We start from the raw sequence: 21,525 nt of genomic DNA on the forward strand, positions 1-21,525 counted from the left end.
CAAAGACTTTCGTGTCTCTAAATACATCTTTTTTGGGGGTTTCTTCTCTGCTTCAAAATTCAAAAGGGTTCCCTAAACTATGAGTTTATATATATGTATTTCTATATACATTTCTTAAATTTCCTTTTCAATAAATGGTACTACAACAGTTAGATGTCCAAATGCAAAACAAGTCTCCACACGTACCTCAGAAATTAGCTCAATAGATTATAAACATAAAGCCAAAGCCTTCAAAAGAAAACCTCAGAGGGACCTTTGTGACCTTAAGTTACGCAGTGGGTTTTCCTTTTTGATGCCAACAGTACCATCCATAGGAGAAAAAATAACTGCGATAACTCATGTTCACAATGTAAACGCTCAGGACTGAGCGTGAGAACAAACTGGCGGATGGAAACGGGCGGAAGATCTGAACAGACAGCAGAGAACATCTGTGGGTGGCAGACCAGCGTGGAGAGAAACCACACCGCAGCGGGGCAACGGCTGAGGCTTACAAACGACGCTGATGGTGGCGAGTACTGCCGAGGGCGAGAGCAACTGCCGGGAGCGCTGGTTTGGCCACGTGGGAAGATGGGCCGTCCGGTGGAGGGGGAACCAGCCCAGCCGTGGGGAAGCACCCTGGACTTGTTTTCCTCGGCAGGTGTCGGGTGGGGGCTGCTGCAGGCTCGGCTTCACACACAGGGCAGCCGCCGTCACACTTCGGTTCCTTTGTCTGTGTGCGTCCACACTGCTCGAGGCTCCCGCATTCCTTAGCCTTGCGAAGGCATAAAGCTGAGAACAGGCCCCCTGGAGCCACGTGGGGACCTCTCGAAGCAGGTGACCCTTGAAGCGAGACCGACCCCCAGGAGCGACATCCAGGAGGGAGAGCCAGGACGCCCCCCGGACTCAAGAGTTGTTTGCCTGGGAGAGCACCCAGCCGAGCACAGCACCCCAGGGAGCAGAGCCCTCCCCGTGGGTCCAAATCCCACCTCCGTGTGCCCCCGGGAGGTCGGCTGAGGAAGAGGAGGCCTTGCAGACGGGGAGACACTGCAGCAGTGGCTCGCGTGGCTGGACACTGTGGCTGTGTGAGTGTGTCCTTGGTGGTCGTGGTGATTTCCGTGAAAGTCCCTGTGCTCAGAAACCCCTTTACGCCATTTTTCTAGAGGGGAAATTAAACAATGCTTCTGTCGTTTTTACTTGTATGTTTCCCAGAGATGTCATAATCAAGCACTCCGTAAATCTTGATTTTCAGGCACTAATGTGAGAAATCCCACTTTTCATATCAATTTGGAGCCCAACCTCTCACTTTTCTACAACAATTAAAACAAATCCTCTTCCTTAGTAGACTATTCACTCCCGCTGACGTGAAGTGATGTGTTCGTTTACACTGTGGGCTGGAGGACACAGCACTTTACAGAGGCGCTCCGTGGTCCCAGGCCCCGGCCTGTGGATGGAAGGTGGCTCTTGTCATAGGGCTAAAGCGTGTGGCTGTCCTAACACCAGCGTTGGTGGCTTCAGGTTATCGGTGTGCTCTCGTGTGTGAGCTTATGCTGTGTGTTTGTTACGTACACATTACACACACATGCTGAATATACATTACACATAGTTGTGTTACGTGTCTGTCGCATGTGCAGTTATACACATTACGTTACCTAGTGTATATACATGTATGTTACATGCGTGTATGTGTGTTTGCTGTATTGTTTGTTTGTTAGCCAAAATAATGTTCAGAGTACTCACGTGCGATGCACCGTCGCAGCACGTCCTCTCCAGGAGACTCTTCCAGAGAGGGACGTACGGCCGGAACTGCCCGGCTGCCCTTATGGCCCGTGATCGGCATCCTCTTTCAGGGCCATGGCTGTTTCCTAGCACAGTGGGACCTTTCAAGTGCAAGGGCCCTGGGGAGGGGGCGGGTGTGCTGCCTTGGCTGATCGGCATCTCTGCTTGGAGATGTCATTGGCATGTTCCGGTCCGGCCTGCAGATACTGTCCCTGGAACTGAGTAGCCCCCCTGGCTGGGAATAAAGCCTGATAGCATCTGCTGGAGGTCGGTATGCTGTGTTCGTCTTAGCTGACCACTTTTCAGAGTAATTGGTGCTGGTGCTGCCCGAGAAAGAGGTTCTGAGAGTGGTCCACACGGCCCTGTGTGATCACCCAGCGGTGCCTTCATCCACGTGTCTGCCGAGCACGTGAGCCAGACGCCCCGTCCTCAGTGGGGCTTCTGACTGTCTGTTCGTATTTGGTTCTTCTTTATGCTGATGAGAACCACTGGCATATGAGCTTTGGGCAGAAAGATGCCCCAGCTCTTCAGATGCTGGCAGAATGGGCGCGGAGCACGTGCTGCACACAGGGGCTGCTGCTGGGTGGCGGAGACTCCTCGTTAGAAAGTAAGGCAGCTTCCGCATGGCTCAGAACAAACGAGTCCCTTCCTGGTCCGTTGACGGGCATTCTTGTGTCACCCGACAAGTAGCGTCCACTCTCCGTCTGCAGTCACCCGTGCCCCGCTGGGCAGTGTGAGGCCTGCAGCCCAGGGTCACTCGAGGCCCCACTCAGACGTGAGCTCCTACGAGGAGCTGCCAGCCTCACACGGCTTGGGTGGCCTCACAGTCTGTCTCCTGGCAGCTGTCCTCGCGAGCCAGTTTGCTCCAGCTCCAGCCAAGGCCCAAGAGCTCGCAGCATGCCGCTGGGCGTCCTGCTCTCTGCCTCCTGCTTTCGTGAAGTCCTCTGGTAGTACAGGTGTTTCGTCAGCTGCCAGAGACAGTCCCTTTGTTGTGGCGATTTCATGGTTTTCTAGAGTGTAACTGGCTGACAGGGTGATTTTTTCAGCAGCATTGGTGGACGTCTGTCCCACCCTCATCTCCTCGGTCCTTTGAAATGTGGATCGTGGCAGTGAAGGGAACAGGGAACATGTGTGCCGTGGTCCTGGGTCTGGTGGCCTCCCGCGTATCCTTGACCACAGAACCCTACTTTGTTCTGACGTTGAAACTGGAAGCGTGCAGACGCAGGTCAGCAGATGCCGGGGATGTGCTCGTGTGATGCCGTGAGTGTCCCCAGTAAGCGTTCTTTTCTTCCAGGGGCCACAAGAGGAAGCTGAATGAAGGGGATGCTGCCAGCGAGTCCAGCGGGGAGTCCAGCTGCGAGGACGAGGAGGGGAGCAGCTCAGAGGCAGACGAGATGGCCGCTGCGCTCGAGGCAGAACTCAGCGACCTCATGTGACCTGCGGGCCGCGGGGTGGACGCGTGAACCTCTTCTGTCCCTTCCCCGTGCCGGCCCATAGACGGGGTTTCCTTTTCTCCAGAAAGATGTGTATATTTTGCAGAGCTCCACATACAAAACACAATATTTTGCAGAAATAGGTGTTTTAAAGTTTTAGTACAGGAAGGTCTACTTTTTTAAGTGACAGTTTCACGGGGAAGTGGTGTGCCACGCAGAGACCCTTGTCGAGCTCAGCAGAGCCGCACAGCAAGACTGGAGTTGTGGTTTATTGTCATGTAGGACGGGGTTTTGGGGGGGCGGAAGTGTGTTTTTCCCTTTAAATACCACAGCCTGTTATTTGGGGTGAAGACTTTGGGGATCCGACAAGGTGTAGAGGAGGGTGTGGCATCTTGTCATGATTTTTCACAGCCAAAGCCGTCAGAACGTCAAAGGCTTTAGATGGGGCAGAGCGTGTGCACGCACAGAACCCTGAGAATAGCGCGGGCCTGGGCAGCCTCAGGGCCGAGGAGCACGTGGTGCACTTCCGAGCGGGCCATGACAGCCGGGTTCTGGACCGCCTCCCCTCCCCTGGGCATCGCGATAAGGAGTGCTGCCTTCCCTGAGCAGCCTTCTCCTCTGAGAGATCTGATGTAAAGTTTTGTATATCTATTTCATATTTGACCCACCACACAGATTTTTCTTTCATTTAATAAAAGTCCCTTTTGTAAGCTCTCTTCTCTGGTGTGTTGTGGCAACAAGCAGGCCCTGCCTGCGTCCCTCCTCAGGGCCCAGCCGTGCCCTGGGCTTGGGGTGACGAGCCACCCTGAGCATGTCCCCGCCGTGGAGCTTGCAGGACACAAGGCACCTGTCGGGAGATCCCCAGGCGTTACAGGGACTCGGGAGTTTAAGCAGAAGCCCAGGTGAGCTGACGTGCTCTCTTAAGCCATTCCAGGGCTGCTGGTCTTCTCGTTACTGGGGGACAGTTTTCAGAAGTTTGCACCAAAGCATCAAGAATGCAAAGGATCTGTTATTTCTGATTATTAGATTTATGAAAATTAGATCTAAGGCATCTAGGGGAACTCTGCGGCAGCTCTGATTGTGGGAACTCATTGCCACAAGTTGTAGAAGAGGATCCGTCACATACGATGCATCACCCCAATGACTCGGTCACGCATTGTCCCCGTGGCTGGGGTCACAGATCTGACCTACAGGCCCTGTGTGCTCATGCAGCCCCAGTAAGACTTGACCCAGAGCGTGACAGCCTCTGTTTTCAAGTCTGTTGTCCTGAGTCCTCTGGGCACTAGCCCTGGTCCCTGGCGCCCAGGGGTGGGTAACGGTGGTGAGTTCACCTTCACACCTCTGTTGAGACAGCCCCTTAGCATCTTTCCTGCGTGAGCCTTGCTAAGCCTTGGGCTGTGGGTGGGGGAAATCCAGAGTTCAGGTGGTGTCTGTGACACTGCGGTCAATGCCTCAGTTCTGTCCTATGGAGAAGGAACGCCAGAACTGGGACTCAGGGTCAGTGGTGTTATGTAAACAGTGGTCTGAGGCATTGATTGAAGACTTCCTTGTTGAATTGCTGTGAGAATTAAAAGGCATACCCTCTACTTCAACTCTAGATCAGCACAGCAAACCTTTCTCTGTTTTCTCTTTCTTTCTTTTTTTTCTTTCTCTTCTGTTTTATTAAAAGTGAAGTGTTAGGCTGAGGCTATGCACTATTCATACTCTCTTCAGTAACGTGCTACAGTGACACAGCTCCAGTGGGCTTATCTTCCTGTATTAACTCACTTGTCTGAGAGGTCGTAGATGGACCTTCAGATGCAGCCAGGTGTTCACCGGATGCTCAGGCGTCACTGGGAGCCTGAATCCTCCTCCCGCGGTTTGGCCCGTCTCCTGCTGTCTGCACTCTCGGTAGGCCTTCTGCTCATCAAGGCGTGATGTACACATTCCATGCACACTCCTGATGATGTAGACAGGGTGGGGGTTGTGGTGGAGGTGTCAGCCTGCACACGGGGACAGGTGTGGGCATTCAGAGGTCTAAGAATCAGGGCACAGTCCTTGCCTGGTTCTCCTCTCCAAGGTAAATGTCTGTAGATACGTTGATTTGCCAGTCGCCAATGGCAATAATCAAGATTTCCAGCCAAAGTCTTTCCTATGGAACAGTAAAGGGGAAAACCCTCCTTTGGATGGGTCTGTATTAGCACAGAAATGGAGACAACAGGATTGTGAATCTGAATAATCTCAAGATTTCTTCTTTCAACACAAAACAGTCTCTTCGGCTGGTATTTCTGAAAAGGGTTCATATTAATGGAATCCCTTCTTGCAGTGTTACTCTCTCAATAAAAAGTGTGTGTCTGGGATCTAACCTGCTGGGAGCTGCGGTCCTCTGCTGGTCGGTGGCTGTCACGTCTGTAAGATACTGCCGCTCACGCGCGCTCCGCCTTCCCCGTCTGGCACGTGTGGCAGGTGGGGCTCCACCCTGTGGGTCGCTGTCCTCTATTCCTGTCCCACCTGCCCCTGTTGCCCGGCAGGGTGGTGACAGAAGCCGTCTCCCTCTCAGCCTGCAGCCTCACGGGCTGGCAGGTGGGACTGTCCCTGGCGGGCTTGGCCCCTTCCTGTGGGGTCCCTGGAGGAAGACGGATAAGGAGACTCCTCGGTGTCCCAAGGGCTCGATCAAGGCACAGCAGAGTGACGGCAGTAGAATTTGAAGAAAAGACCAACTCCAGGACCCGGTCTCACGGTGAAGGAAGGACAAGGCCTCGGAAGGACCGGAGGCCGGCCCGGGGGGCCACCATCTGCCGAGGGACCCTGCTTTCCAACACCACCCTGGGAGCGGCTCCTGACTCGAGCAGACGAAGTCATGAGGACCTGAGCAGGAAGACAAGTAGGTTTACAGATTGACACCACGAAGAAAGGAAAGTCTCCCACAATTTGGTCGATAGGGACACAAAACAGGCCAGGAGTGGTGACAAGGTGCGGGAGGGAGGGAGCCGGACAAGGACTGACTCAGCAACACCCTGGGAAGCCCCGATATCTCATCGTCTCCTCGGTGGGGCTTCCTTTGCAGGACCGGGCCTCTCTCCTGCCACAGCATGTCCACGGTGTGTCCCAGCGCAGACGTCAGGCCTCGGACATGGCCTGGGCCACCTGGCGGCTCTGGCGCTTCAGACGGGTGACAGCTTGGCTCTCGACGGCATCCGCTCTGACTTCACGGGAGCTTAGATTCTACTCTAGGGCTCTTAAACCTAGAGCAACAATACAGATGAGGGCAGCTGGGGCAGCCTGGGGATTGGGCCCGCCACCGCACAGCCACCACAGGGGCTCCTGCCAGGCCCCGGGCCCTGCTGCCCATCTGCCTCATCCTCTGCCTCCTCATCTGGCCACTGGTGTTTTTGTCCATGTTAACAATGCCTTTGTGCCCCAAATGAACAAAAAAAACGCCTTTTAACCCAGAGGACTCCCCCTGCCCCCACCTCCTCTTGAACGTGAGGGACAGAGCAGCCGTGAGGGGAGCCAGAGGGGTGGTGGAGGCAGCGGCCCTCCCCTGCCCTCTCCTCGATTAAAGCGCACTCATCTGGGGTGGGTCCTGACATCAGAGCAAACCACAGGGTTGCTAAAAATTAGGCGTTTCCAGAGCCAGGGCCCGTGCAGTGGGAGAGCCGGCTGGGGCCCCAGCACATCCTGGAGCCCTCCCTCCACAGAGATGGTCACAGCACCCTCAGGAGAGGCTGCCCGGGGTGGGGGGGACCCTCAGCCCTGACGCCAGTGCACACAAGTGTTTGCTGTGCGCGCCCGTCACGGGAAATACGACACTGAGTGGCACAAATTGAAGAAATTTTAATAGGAAACTTGAATTTGCTTTCCTAAACTTTTAAATATCAAGCTTTACGCTTAAAAGGGCTATAAGGCAATTCGTGACTAAGAGCTTGGTGGCGCAGTGGTTAAGTTGGGTGCTCTGCTTTAGTGGCCCGGGGCTCACAGGTTCAGATCCCAGCGCGAATCTAGCACTGTTCATCAACCATGGTGTGATGGTGAGCCACACACAAAATAGAGGAAGATTGGCCCAGAAGTTAGGTCAGTGACCATCTTCCTCACCAAAAAAAAAAAAGAATTTGGAGAGAACGCCTTAGGTCTACAAGAAATCTTTGCACAGGTAGATAGTAAATTTTAGGCCATTTATTGATAAACATTCAAAAATCTATAATAATGGAAATTTAATGGAGTTTGCCTTTCTTCCTTGAAAGTTGGAATGTTGACATTTTGGGTAAATATGAGGATCTCATGTCCTCTGAGTTTTTCACGTTGAGTTTTCAAACAACCACGAAGCTCTGACGTAGGGTGAACCTGCTGTTAGTGCAGACTCCCTGCAGGGTGCCCACGTGCATGGCCGGCCGCGTCCTACCTGATCTGCAGCTGCTCTGCCACAGGAGCCTGCAGTCAGGCCTGCGGGCTGCTGAGATGTCCAGGCGAGGACCCCACACGCCTGAGCTGTACCCCCCGGACCTCCATCCAGGGGTCTCTGGCCTGGGGTTCTGGAGGACATTCACACTGAAGCACCTGCCAGCACCCACGTGTGCACCAGGAGGACCAGCATCATGGAAGGTGAACTGTGGTCAGTAAAGCTGTTGTTTAAGCCAGCCGTCCAGCACTTCACTGCCGTGTGCCGCCTGTGCATGCGTGTGCATGGGCAAACGTGTACGTACACACTCATGTTCAGGGGTGCAGGTGGGTTTTAAATAAAGCTTTTCAATTTTGAAAGTCCCACCCAGGTAGAGACCTTCCAAGTACAGAAGGAGATGGAAGGAGACTTTCTCGTTGCCATGCAGGATGGCCATCGCACCCAGCACGCGCTGCACCATCCCGCAGTCATTCGTCTGTTAAAAGTTAATCTAATGGTGACCTTTTAACATACAGGGATCAAATATGAAGGAGAGAAGGGCTACGATCCTGCCACCAAGTCTAACCACAGGAACGTCTCAGTATGTCGTTTTGCTCTTTTATGCATATTGTATTTACAGACCCTTTTTTGGAGCAGTTTTAGGTTCACAGGAATACTGAGCATACAGTGCAGAGACTTCCCATGTACCCCCAGCTCCCCGACACAGCCTCCCCATTTCAACATCCCCACCAGAAGGGGCATGTGATGCGCCTACGTGGACACAACGTCGTCACCCGCAGTCCGTGGTTTGCACCAGGGGTCACTCTGAGTGTTGTGCCTTCTGGGTTTGCACAAATGTATGGTGACATTATCCATCATTCTAGTGTTGCACAGAGCCGTTTCGATGCCCTGGAAATCCTCTGTGCTCCCCTACTCACCTCCCTCCCCACTCCCCCCAGCAACCAATGATCTTTTCACTGTCTCCATAGTTCTGTCTTTTCCAGAGCCTCACAGGGTTGGGATCACACAGTGTGTAGCCCACTCGGTGTGTGGCTTCTTGCACTTAATAATGTGCGTTTAAGGTGCCTTTCTCTTTTCATCATCAATCTCCAACATGCAAAATCCAGGCTGTTGGAAACTCCTGAAGATGAACAACCTAGTTTCTTCAAAAGATAATTTGCAAGAAAAAAAGATGGAGGGGAAGCTATTGATGAAAGAAGCCCATCAGCCCGCCCCAGCGTGTGGGCTTGTCCGGATCCTGGTTCAGACAAGCTGGTCGTGCACACAACAGGACACAACGGAATTTTAGACATTGAGTAGACAGTTGACACTGAAGTATTCGCTTATTTTAGGTGAAGCTGTGCTTTTTTGAGTCCCTGTTTTTAGGGAACGTCCTGAAATATTTATGGACGAGATGATGTGGTGTCTGGGGTTTGCATCAGAATCATGCAAGGCGAGGGGGGTGGGCTGAGGTATCGGTGAGGACAGTCAGCCGCGACTTTTCACTAGTAAAGCTGGAGTTCTGCCGACTTTCGTATGTTTGAAATGCTCCATAATAAAAAGTGAGAACCCAGTGAGTACACTCGTTCAGCCTGAGTTGTAAAGATGCACAGAACGGGCCGGTTCTTTGTAATAAAAGGATGGCTATGTGAGTTCCCAGGCCCCGGCGGGAGGGGAGCAGAGGCCACTCAGGCACGAGGCACGACGTCCAGCGTGTTTTTGAAAGTGTCTGGGGGTCATTTGTAGCAAATGTGAGAGAGAAATAGCACCAGTTTTACGTGGTCATTTGGAAAGAGGAAGCTCCACACGAATTTGAGCGAGGGTCACTCTCCCAGCGCAGGAACCAACTGGAGTGTGCACGTGGCCGCCTACACGGTGGAATTCACCCCGCTGGCACCAGACTAAGGAGACCCTTCTGGTCCTTTAACCACAACCTCACAGTTCTTGAGATGTCAGTTCTGGTTTGACTCTGGCATGTCTTAAGCAGGTAAGTTGTGTTTTCTGAGTCCCTGGTGGTCTTGTCACACGAAGGACACAGGTGAGGTGCTTCCTGGTCTGGGTCCTGGAGACGGTGCCCACTGTCTCGCGGCACAAATGCCACAGGAAGAGCACTGCCTGCCGCGCTTGTCCCAGCTCTTTCCTCCAGAGCACTGTCAGGGTTTCATCTTCATAATTTCATTTCATTTCAGGATTCTTTGGGTATCGTGTCTTTTGGGAGATTTTTGTTTAGGGACCAATCTGCATGCATGAATATTTTTAGCTTAAATTATCTTTGATTGTTGCTTTCGTCCCAGCTATTCTGGGTTTTCTTGGAGAAACTCTTTGTTCTCCACTATCTGTCACTTCCCATCACTTATCCCTTTGTCCTTTGTCCTGAATCCTGGCGGAGCCCCCCGGCGTGCCATCCCCCTCGTCTGCACTCTGGTCCTGTTGGTCCTCTCTCTCCTTCCAGCCGGGAATCCAGTCCGGCTGCTGAGGAGCTTCCCTGCCCATTGGCTCTCGCCACCTCTTTCCTCCTCTCGTCCACCTGGCTGCCTCCGGCCGGGCCTCACACGCGCCCACCTCGCTTCATGTTCTGCTGCATCCTACTGAGAGCACTCAACTCTTCCGAAATTTCCTTCAGGTTCTCGAACTTTATAACTTTTTTTTTTTTTTTTAGATTTTATTTTTTCCTTTTTCTCCCCAAAGCCCCTCCGGTACATAGTTGTATATTCTTCGTTGTGGGTCCTTCTAGTTGTGGCATGTGGGACGCTGCCTCAGCGTGGTCTGATGAGCAGTGCCACGTCCGCGCCCAGGATTCAAACCAACGAAACACTGGGCCGCCTGCAGCGGAGCGTGCGAACTTAACCACTCGGCCACGGGGCCAGCCCCTCGAACTTCATAACTTTTTAAGGGCTAGTTTCTCTATTGTACACTTTTTAAAGGCTCACACATTGAGATCTTTTAAGTTTATTCATCCTCAGAGGAAGAGAGGTCTGCTGGTACTCAAAGCAGACGCACTTGGATGACAGTGTTCTGGGCTCGCCAGGCTCCTCCTCAATTGTGCGTCACCACTCGCAGCCTGCAAAACAAGGCTGCGCTCCGAGCTGCCAGTGCACAGGGGCCTCCTGGCCAGCCCTTGTCTTCCAGGGCTCGGAGCAGGCCTGCTGCTTCCCGGCTGGGGGCTCCGTGTGCCCTGAGATGCCCCTGCTCTCCGTGGGGTCATCGCAAGCCTCCCCCTGGAAAGGGCTTTCTGGCCACCCTGTCTGCACAGGATCCCACATCCTCTCCCACCTTATCTCGGCCGTGTGAATTCTGGCCTCGTTGGTTGTTTTCTTGGTGGACCCCTCACTCCACTCCGTGTCGCCAGGAATGCTGTTTGGTTGAGTGTTGCAGCTCCTGCTCCACCAGAACCTGGCTCAGAATATACGTGCCCAACAAAAAGCTGTTGAGTGAATAAATGAAGCTGCTCAGTCCCCAGGGTCTTGTGGGCATTGCCCAGCGCCGCTCTACACCCTTTAGGATTCCAGTTCTTCAGTTCACTTCCCACCCCATGTGGCCCCCTGTTCTCTCTCGCCCTCAGGGAGGACTTTGTTCCCCAGGACCACACTGCCTGGACAGGGTTGTCGGCGCCACAGGGAGAGGCGGGCTCAGGGCTGGCCACAGGCCTGGGCTTTGGCCGGTGTTCTCTGACCCTCCTCCTGTGCCTGCGTCTCCAGAACCACTGTGGGGACGGGAGACAAGAGGCTGGAGCTGGGCTGTTAGCCAGAAACCTTTCAAAAAATTGTTACCTTTCTGTTAACTTTATTTAATGTGATATATAATAATGCAAACAAAAGAGTGTATGTACGAAGTGTGTGCTCTTTAAAGAATGAAGGTAAATAAAACAGGGCAGTTAGGCAAGAAAACGGAGTAAAAGGCATTCAGAATGGAAGGAAGAAGGAAGGCCACCTTCACAGATGCCGAATTACGTAGAGAATCCCGTGGCCCACTGACAGTGTTGGAGCTGAGGAACGTGTGCAGCAAGGCTGCAGGACACAAGGCAACGTGAAAAAGCTGTTGTGTTTCTATAACTAGCAGCAAACAGCCCGAAAATGAAATTAAGAAAATAACTCCTCCTCCAACACAACACAGGAATAGAGTACGGAGGAAGGAATTTAACTAAGACTGCGTCACTGGGAGAAAGAAGACCCAAACAAACCAGGAGATGCCTGAGTCCGTGGGTCGGAACACCGAGTGTTGTCAGGGCCAGTCAGTACTGCTGGTCCTCCCCACGCTGGTCTGAGATTCAAGGCGGTCCCTGCCAGCGTCCCAGCCGCCTCTTCGGCAGAAATGGACTCGCCAATTCTAAAATTCATATGGAAAGGCAAGGGACCCAGATTAGCCAAAGTAATCTTGAAAATTATTTCAGTAATCTTGAGAACAAGGACTAATTTGGAGGACTCACACTTCTGGTTTCAAAACTCATTACAAAGCTGTAGCAACGAGACAGTGTGGTATCGCATAAGGATAGACAAACAGGTGAGTAGGGTGGAATCGAGAGCCCAGAAATAAACCCTTGCGTTACAGCCAGTTGGTTTTTGACAAGGGCGCCAGGACGACTCAGAGGAGAGTCTTCACCTAGAGGTGCTGGGGCAATGGCGATCCCCATGTGAGAGGTGGGTGACCCCTACCTCACACCACACACAAAAGTTAACTCAGAAGGAGTCAAAGAACTAAATCTAGCAGCTAAAGCCTTAGAGGAAACATGGACGTGAGTCTCATGCCTCCAGTCAGTCGCGGGTTTCCTGGCTCTGACGACTGAAGCACAGGGAAAGAAAAGCAGAACTTGGACTTCATCAAAATGCAAAGCATGTGAGCCTCAACGGAGGCTGCCAAGAAAATGAAAGACCACCCCAGAATGGGAGAAAATGCTTGCAAATTGTATTTCTGGTAAGCGTCTAGTGTCTCGAACATGTCAAGAATTCTTACAACTTGACAGGAAAAAGACTACCAAGTTTTTAAATGGGAGAGAGGTCTGAACTGACATTTCCCCAAAGTGATACACAGACGTCCAATAAGCAAACGAAAAGAGCTCAACATCTTTAGTCATTAGGGAAATGCAAGTTAAAACCACACCCACCATAATAAAATAGGTTTTACTATAATATAATTATGGCTATTATAATTGCATTTATTTAAAGTATTTGAATTATATTTTTAAAAATAATATATTTATTGTAAATATAACAAGGCAATAATAAGTGTTGGTGACAGGAGCCAATTCCTTATAGTAAATATATACATACATGTATATATATTTCATATTCTGTTTCTCTGGAGGACCCAGACTAATACCGTATCTTAAGCGACATATTTTTCAGTATTGCCTTGTTTTGAACTTTAAGAGAGAATCTTTCACTTCGCACCATATTTGGAATCTGTCACGTCGGGGGGCACAGCTGCCGCTCATGGGCGTCATCTGCTCTCTGACGCTCCGTCGCAGGGAAACTCCAGGTCGAGCTTGTTGTTCGTTCTTTTGCCGGGCATTCCAGTTGCCTCCGGCTCTTACTGCACAAATGGGGGTGCTGAGAACGTGGTGTGACTCCCTCCAGGGTTATTCCCATGAGTAGAATCGCTGGGTTTTGGGTGTACACTAGTTCGTTTGTGACACCAGCTCCCGCTCCCTCCAGCTCTGCCTGTTGTTCCCACTGCCTGCAGCCTTGCCATCTGGGCTGGGGCAGAGCCGGCAGTCCCCGCGGTGCCCTCACCTGTCAGCCAGCTCGAAAGGACGCAGAGGGTAACCTGTGGTGAGCGGCCAGGGCAGAGTTTTCTCTGATGGAGAGAACATTCTACACACCCTGCAGATCTGCTGCCCAAACGTCTGTTGGGCACGGTCACTGGCCTTCCCTGATGGCCTGGAGACTGATTTCCGAGGTCGATGGACTGATGTTTCAATTTCTGTCCTCCTGTGAAGGTGCCCGGCACACATGGAGCCGTCCTCATGCCTGAGGAGACGGGGTCACCTTCATAGTTGGCTCTGATGGCCTGGGTGACTGGTGGGCCAGCAATGCCACCTCCTCACGACCTGGGAGATGGAGCCCATGCGGACCGTCACACTCAAGGCCATCACAGCACCCAGAGCACTGGCTGATATGTGGGTGGGCCTTCTACCTTCCCCGCAAGCTGTCACCTGGGGATCATTTGCCTGTTTTCCAAAGACAAATCCTTTTGGTGACGTGGACAGTCATCAAGTGACCAGGGACACCAGCGCTTAGAGGTGCTTCCATTCCCAGAGGGACACACCGGCCGTTTAACCCCTAACGTCGACCCCATTTGAGGGTGCAGTTATCATCTTGGGCCCAAGATGCCCATCACCACACACCTGTTGGGGAGGAATGGACCCTGGAGTCTGTGAATCGGAGCTGCCCAGATGGCCACAGACCGCTGCTTCTGACGAAACGCAGGGATCAATAAGAGGGCTGAGTGAGAGAGGACACGTCCATCTTCACCCACGGCGTCCAGGCTTCTGAAGGTTGCGGTAGGAGAACCAAGCACGGGTCACGGTTTTAGCCCTGAGGATTATTTTTGTTGATGTTGTTATAACTAGTTTCTAAAAATTGACTTTTTAAATTTGTCAGTGAAGAAAGAAAGCAAGGTTGTCAGCACTCCGCCAACAGTCAGCTAGTGACATTTGTGGCACGATAATGAAGACGGCATCAGAAGCCTTTTGCCTTGAAATGTCACCGCCGAGCTCCGAGTTGGAGGCGGCAAGGATCTCGCTGGAGTCAGGGAGGGTTGGGTCTGGAAGTGAGAAAGAGGTTCAGCCGAGCAGATGTCATGGCTGGAGCATAGGCGGCTTGGGGTTGGGACACGTATTTGTCAAGGGCGTTAACAGACACTTCCTTAAAAAAGCTCAGTTCTCTGGAAAACTTCAGATCTTGTCAAAGAGTCAGGAAAGAAGGGAGGGAGAGTGGTAACCGCTCCTCGCACCCTGAGACGGGAGAAGACACTTGACGAGAAACGAGAAACGCTCTGAGGTCGCTCAGATGTCATTTCAAATCTCCCTTCATTGCAGGCACTTCCTGGGAAGCTGCACTTTGACCTCCATGTGCAGGCTCCCTCGACGCTCACAGGCTACCACACGTTCCTTTTTCAGGGTGTGCCCAGTTCGGTGGAAATGCCATGCCAGCCTGCTCTGCGCTTGCCAGACGTAGAACGCGTGGCCTGCGGTAGGGGTGCAATAGTTGAAGGAGACGCAGGTTCAGGAAACGAGCCCCTCCTGTCCCAGTTCAGACCCGTGTGCCCCTCCCAGGGCCGGACAGGTGGCTGCCAGAGGAGATGCACGTCTATCACACGCCCCCGCGTTCACTCCTCGAGGATGAACTCGGCACGTGCGGCATCATAGCCCCGTGTCTATGTGAACAGGGAAGTAGCATGTGCCTCCTCTCCAGCACGGCCCGGGGCTCAACACGGCTTCTTCACGCCTCACCCCTCCCGACGCCGTTTCTCTCTGTCCATTACTGTCTGGGCAGGTTCGGCTTAGAGGACACGTACTTCGTCTTTTTCTGCTTCCATCGCCACCCCTGCCAGAAAGTGCTGACACAGACCTTTCCACCCACACCTCCTTCCACAAAGCCCGTTTCCTCAGGCTGAGTCGCCTTTCCACGCCAGCTGGAAAGCTCTGCTCAAAGCACAGGACCTGATGCCTGGAACATTTCTCCCAAAGTCCCTAACTTTCAGCCTTAATTCCATCTCACTTTCTCCATTTGTTCAAAAAATGCTGAGGGACGTCCACTCCCAGGTACCCTCTGGCTGAAAATAGCCAGCCTTGTGGAATAACACTTAGATCAAGGACTTTCCCCCGAGGGTGCCTCCCAGGCCCTGGCTACCTGAGGCTTTCATTCTGACAACTTTGCGAGGCAAGAGATAAGCCTAAGAAACCCCACATAGATTTGGAACCACAGAGGGCTCTCCTTTCAGTGCAGGAAGATGAGAAGTACGTCCTCCATGCTGAGGACAGCAGTGAGAAAAATCGCCTAATTGGATGAAGGGAGGAAAAATAATTCCTCTGAGAATTAGTAACCAGCTGCTGGTCCCTAAGCAAGTCTGCAGCCCAAATGTGCGCTGCTTGTGCAACCTGAAGAACCACAAGTGGACAGCATAAGTTAAAGTGCTCCCACATTGACGACACCCCCAGACGACCAGCAGACCCCTCCCACGAGAACACAGCTCCAACCTGGGTCTCAGACAATCCCTGCGGACAGAATTATAGACAACATGAGACAATAGCCATAACCACCTGACACGCAAGCTCCCTGTGAGGGAGACCGAGCGGAACAGCAGACGACAGAGTCAGACTCAGGACTGAGCCGTCGCAGACCCTGAAATGAGCACATCGATCTGTCTAACGAGACAAAGGAAAGGTGTGTGAGTACCAAAGACTGTAAAGTATCAAGTGGATTTTTCAAAAGGTATTTTTTCACTTTAAAAATCATATTTAGGGTTTAATTGAAATTTAACCTTTGTGGACAGAATGAAAGCACATTAGACATAACTGAAGAGAAAACTAGTGAAATAGAAGACAAATCCAAAGAAACTATTCAGAAATCAATGCAACAGGAGACGGGAAACATTAAAGACAAGCTGAGGTGTGTGGCGGTCAAAATGAGACGGTCCAGGTGAGTCTAATCCAGATTTCAAGAGGAAAGTCTAGGGAAAATGACGGAGAGGCAATTTTTGCAGAGATAAAGGCTTAGAATTTTCCAGAATTGTTTAAAGACCTCAAGGCTTATATCTAGAATCTCACTGAATTCTTTTCTTTTTTTAACTATCTCATTTTATTTATTTATTTATTTATTTATTTATTTTTTGAGGAAGATTAGCCCTGAGCTAACTACTGCCAGTCCTCCTCTTTTTTGCTGAGGAAGCCTGGCCCTGAGCTAACATCCATGGCCATCTTCCTCTGCTTTATATGTGAGACGCCCACCACAGCATGGCATGCCAAGCGGTGCCATGTCCACACCCTGATCTGAACCGGCGAACTCAGGGCCCCCAAGAAGCGGAACGTATGAACTTAACCGCTGCACCACCGGGCCGGCCCCTCACTGAATTCAAAGCAATATGATTAAAATGAAATCCACACCCAACTTACTGTAGTGAAATACAGAACAAAAACTAAGGGAAATCCTAAAAGCAGCCAGAGATAAAATAGATATTACCTAAAAACTAGTCTGACAGCTAAATCTTTGACTGAAACAGTGAAACACAGAAACCCGTGGAATAGTATCTTCAAAGTACTCAGAGAAAATAGCTATCAATCTAGAACTGTGAACAATCTAGAAATAGAATTATCTTTCAAGATCAAAGGTAAAGTAAAAACACTTTCAGACAAAAACAGTGCATTTGCCACCAACAGACCCTCACTGAAGGAAATTCTAAAGGCTGTTGCGTTAGCCAGCCTCCAGGATCCAACGAGCCTCACCTCCTGGTATCCAGGGCCTTTTATAGTCCCCTCACTGGGTGTTGGAGATACACACATACACATATATTTAACAAAAGTAAGATCTAATAACATAGCTCCAAAAATAAAAAATATACGTGCTTTAGAGCTATGCTGTTATAAGCAAAATCTGACAAAACTATAAGGTGAAATTGGCAAATTCAGCGTCATTTTTGGATGTTTCAGTACCTCTCAATAAATTGATAAGATACACATAAATCAATAAGAATATAGAAGAATGAACAGCAGAGCCAGCCCTGATGGCCTAGTGGTTGATGTTGGGCATGCTCCGCTTCGGCGGCCCAGGTTCTGTTCCTGGGCTGGGAACCACACCACTCCTCTGTCAGGAGCCATGCTGTGGTGGCGGCTCATGCAGAAGAACTAGAAGGACCTACAACTAGAATATACAACTATGTAACGGGGCTTTGGGAAGGGGAAAAAAGAGAGAGGAAGAGGTTAGCTCAGGGCGAATCTTTCCCAGCCAAAAAAAAAAGGAAACAGCATAATTAACAAGTTTGATGTAATGGACATATGTAGAGTGTTGCAACAGTTCTCTGACTACAACACAATAATTTAAAAATCAACAACAAAATGATAACTAGGAAAACCTCACACATTTGGAAATTTTAAAACGAAAGTGTTAAACAACTCATGGGCCAAAAATGAATAATGGAAATTAAAACATATTTATACCTGAATGAACCACATATCAAAACTTGTGCAACTCCGTGGGCGTCCCCTCGGGATTTCCCGGATGGATGAACGGTGAATTAGCCACTCGGGACTGAGAAGATGCACACACACGGCTGGTGTCTCCTCGGAAACACCCAGAACACCTCTCATCTCTGCCCTCTCTCCATCACCAGGTGTCAACATTTAACTACAGGGATCTTGAGTAAAGGAATGGGTACTGCTTCCCCCTGGACGGAGGAGCAGGTGTGGGGCTCCGGAGCCTTCCGTGCTGCAGCCCGGGCCCTCTCTCCTGCCCGAGCTGCATTTGTCTCTAGGTGGCTGCTCTCCTCCGCGCGCCCGGAGACTACGGAGCAGGAGGGTGTCTCCCTTTGATCACTGAGACTATAAAGGCTTCCAGAACGTTGTCCTTAACTCGAATTCCTCTGACCTTGGCACAACAGTCGTTTCCTTCCTTAAACACTGGGGAGGGAGTGGTGGCAGACGGTGACTTTGAACACATCTCTGTCTGAGTTCCAGCACCTTCCGCAGGGCTGCAAGCTCCATGATCCTCATAGGCCGAGAATCATGGGTCTCATGTGCCACAGCTTCCCGGCACCTGGCGCCGCCACAGCGGTCCTTGTCCTGACCCCTTCTGGGTGGTCTCTGGAGAAGCCTCCTTCCTAAGAGGGGCTCAGGCAAACCCACCGGCACTCGAGGGCGGTCTAAGATCAACACAGTACTGTCAGCCTGAGATGCTTTTAAGAAATGCTCTGTGTTTAATTAAACCAAATCCATTTACAGCCAAAATCAGGAGTGGGATCTGGAGCAGGCTTCGTGAAATTTCATGCTCTTCAGAGAGTAATCTCTAATATGCATATTTTTGCATTACTGATGCCTCTCCCCAGCCTGCTGGTGACGTCTGTTTCCTGTTCATTTTGTCTTTGGGAAGTTAAACCCCAAGGTCACCAGCGAGGTGATGGCAGAGTTCTGTCCCCAGAGCAGCCTGCTTCTCGGGCCAGATCGCACCCACAGCACAGACGTCGGTGCCCGAGCAAGAGAGGGGCTGCTGGCCCATCTTCCCTCCATTCGCTGTTCCCTCGCGCATCGCAGGCTGCCACGATTGCTCCGTGGGGTAGATTTCTCGGTCACTGAAGGAGAGGGAACGGGTGTGGGTGCCCACGTGGCGCGCGTTGGCCCACGTGAGCAGGAGCAGAGGTGAAGCTTGCTGAGGTTGGGAAGCCGCCTCTGTCCGCCGCCTGGCCGCCTGGTCCAGCAGGAGGAGGCTCAGTTCGCAGCCCTGCGACGTGGAGCACGATTCTCACACCATTAATGCCTAAATTCCTTGTCCGAAAAGTGGACAAAATAATGGTGCTGCCTTTGCTGGGTTGTCTAAGCATTAAATAAGATCATGAAATGAGATCAAACATGGAACAAAGATCAGTTGGCCTGAGAGAAAGGCCCAGCGGGATGCGCCGGCCGATAGGAAGCTCCACAGAGAGGCCCCGCTAGGTGGGGTCTGTGGGCCCAGCTGTAGTGTCGGGACCTGCAGCGCCCCTGGGCCCCACAAGGATGCAGCGTGTTACAGCAGCAGGAGCCACTGTCAGCAACTCCACAAGGCCACCTTCCCGCAGCCTGTTGGGTCCCACAGTGCCGGGAACCGACCCCAGAGCTCCCTTTTCATGCTCCTTCTCAAGTGCGCACAGACCTCGGGGGCTCGTCAGAACACAGGCTCTGGCTCAGTGGGCCTGGATGGGCCCTGGAGTCTCATTTCCGTCAAGCTCCCTGGTGACACTGCTCGAGCTCCCAGTCGTGGATGTGCGAGGAGCAGGGAAGCAAACCCCCACAGAGGAGAGCCCGTCTCCAGGCGCTTCCGGCTGGGCGCTTCAGGTCCTCCTCTGAACATCTGCTTCTGCTCGTAGTCTGGTCACCGGTTCACGTGACCAGGTGGAGCTGTGCCTCCACTCCAGGACACTGTCTCTGCTGGCCGCCCCCTCACTCTGCTCCCGGCCCTCTGGGACAAAGGCCGCTTTCCCACTGTGCATGGGCACATACACACATGCACACACACACACCTACACACATGCATTACACAACGCACACATGCATGCACATGTGTGCACAGGCTCACACTCACACGCCTGCACCCACAGGGCAGCATGAGGCTCAGACGGTCCCTGCAATGACCCTGCCCACAACACGGAGCATGTGTGCCTCTGCGGGAGCCTGGCAAGTTTTGCTAGCGATCACAGACAGACAGGAAGTGCTCGTCCCCTGGGAGCCCGGCTCTCCAAGGGTAGGCACGCACTGTGGTATTTCCAGCAAAGAGCTAAGGCCACAGGATGGCACAGGCGTGGAATGGAGGCAGGCGAGGGCTAAGCTGGGAAGTCCAAGAGGCATGGTGACCAGGACCAGAAGACACCAGGCCCACGGTGGCCTCGCCCAAGCCACATCATCCTGATGTGTTGAGTGATAACATGTTGTCTTTAGATTGCCCCTGGCTGCCTCCCAAATCCTGGTCCCCGAGGTTGCTGGCTCACATGCAAATGTCTCTACACCGTTTGGTGGGAAGGCGTCCAGCAGGATATCTTCCTAGAATCCAACAGCATGTACCTTGTGTTTATCATGTTGTCTTCCCATCTTGGAGTAAGACTCCCAAGGAGTAGATGTTGAAATATGTAAAATGAAGTAAAATGTAGCTGCACTCGCAACAAAAGAAGAAATACAGAGTAATCCAGCTCCGTTTCTCAACGTCTGTGGTGCAGACCAGTTTCCCTTTTCCTAATTTGCAGTCAGTTCCCGCAAGTGGCGGACGTGGACCCGCATCGCCTGCAGCTCGCCAGGCGCGTCCGTCAGCATCCGCTGTCCGCACCTGCTCAGTAGGCCCCACCACCTTCCAGAAGCTGCCGCGAACCTGCCTAAGTGTTTTCTGCGAACGCCTGCTTCTCCATCGCAGGCCGGTGAGGAAGGTCTACAGACCGTGCAGGGGGCCGCCCCGGGCTAGCCACACTGTGCCCTCCACTCCCTGCCCCCGGTGTAGCTTCCGCCACTATCACACATTGAGCTCACCAACCGTCTCCTGGCGTTACTCTGCCTTCCTGCCGTGCCCACATTCCTGAGGTTGGAAATGCCTGTGACTGATGCTGGACAGGATGCAAATACTGGCTCAGTCCCTGCGGATGGTATGAATAACCCTTAGACACACACACACGTGTGCACACCGATATGCACTCATGCACACCCATGTACGTGCACACAAGTGTGAGCACACACACATGCACACATGCTGCCACCCTGAATTTGACTGGTTTCTATTCACACGAGAGGTGGTTTCCCTGGACGCTGACCACTAATCCTGAGTGCCCGCCACATGCTGGTGCCCAGCCAGTGGCTCTATCCATGGGGAGGACGGCCCTCTCAGGGTCATCTTGAGTGTCGGCTGTGCCCAGCGGCGCAGGTTGACAAGGCACGCTCTCCCAAGTTGGACAAGGTTACAGTGTGACATGTCACTTCAGAGGGTTGAACGTGTTTCAGAACAATTTCGGGACGCTGCCTCCTGACTCTCTTGTCTCTCCAGAGACGACGGTGTTCCGGAAAAGTCAGTCCAGATGAGACTGAGGAGCTCAGACAGGGGACGTCCTGGCTTCTTGCTGGTTCTGCGGGGAGAGTTGCTGAGGGCTCAAAGTCAGGACTGAGGGACGGTCAGGACCCACCCAGTTGAGCCATGTGGGACAGGCGCCCTTGGGAAGCCCCTACCCTGGGGGTCACCCTAATGGGCCCAGTCAGCTCTTCAGAGAGGACCTGCCCGCCACAGAAGTCCCAGCGCCCACCGGGTGGAGGCCCAAGCCAGG

The 21,525-nt window shown here is 52.3% G+C and overlaps 1 protein-coding gene across 5 annotated transcripts in view; it reads left to right on the plus strand.

The window, feature by feature from the left end:
- The window catches only part of CTDP1 (CTD phosphatase subunit 1), an 83,292-nt gene extending 79,394 nt beyond the window's left edge, over window positions 1-3,898 (plus strand). For all 5 annotated transcript variants that reach the window (XR_011441647.1, XM_023648028.2, XM_023648029.2 and 2 more), the window contains one exon: window positions 3,050-3,898. Coding sequence is in view for 4 of the 5 variants with exons in the window: in XM_023648028.2 (XP_023503796.1) it covers window positions 3,050-3,191 (142 nt within the window). In the remaining variant the exon portion in view is untranslated. The remainder of the gene's footprint in view (window positions 1-3,049) is intronic.
- Window positions 3,899-21,525: the final 17,627 nt, after the last annotated feature.

The sequence above is a fragment of the Equus caballus genome, chromosome 8, assembly GCF_041296265.1.
Source record: "Equus caballus isolate H_3958 breed thoroughbred chromosome 8, TB-T2T, whole genome shotgun sequence".
Taxonomy (NCBI): Eukaryota; Metazoa; Chordata; class Mammalia; order Perissodactyla; family Equidae; genus Equus; species Equus caballus.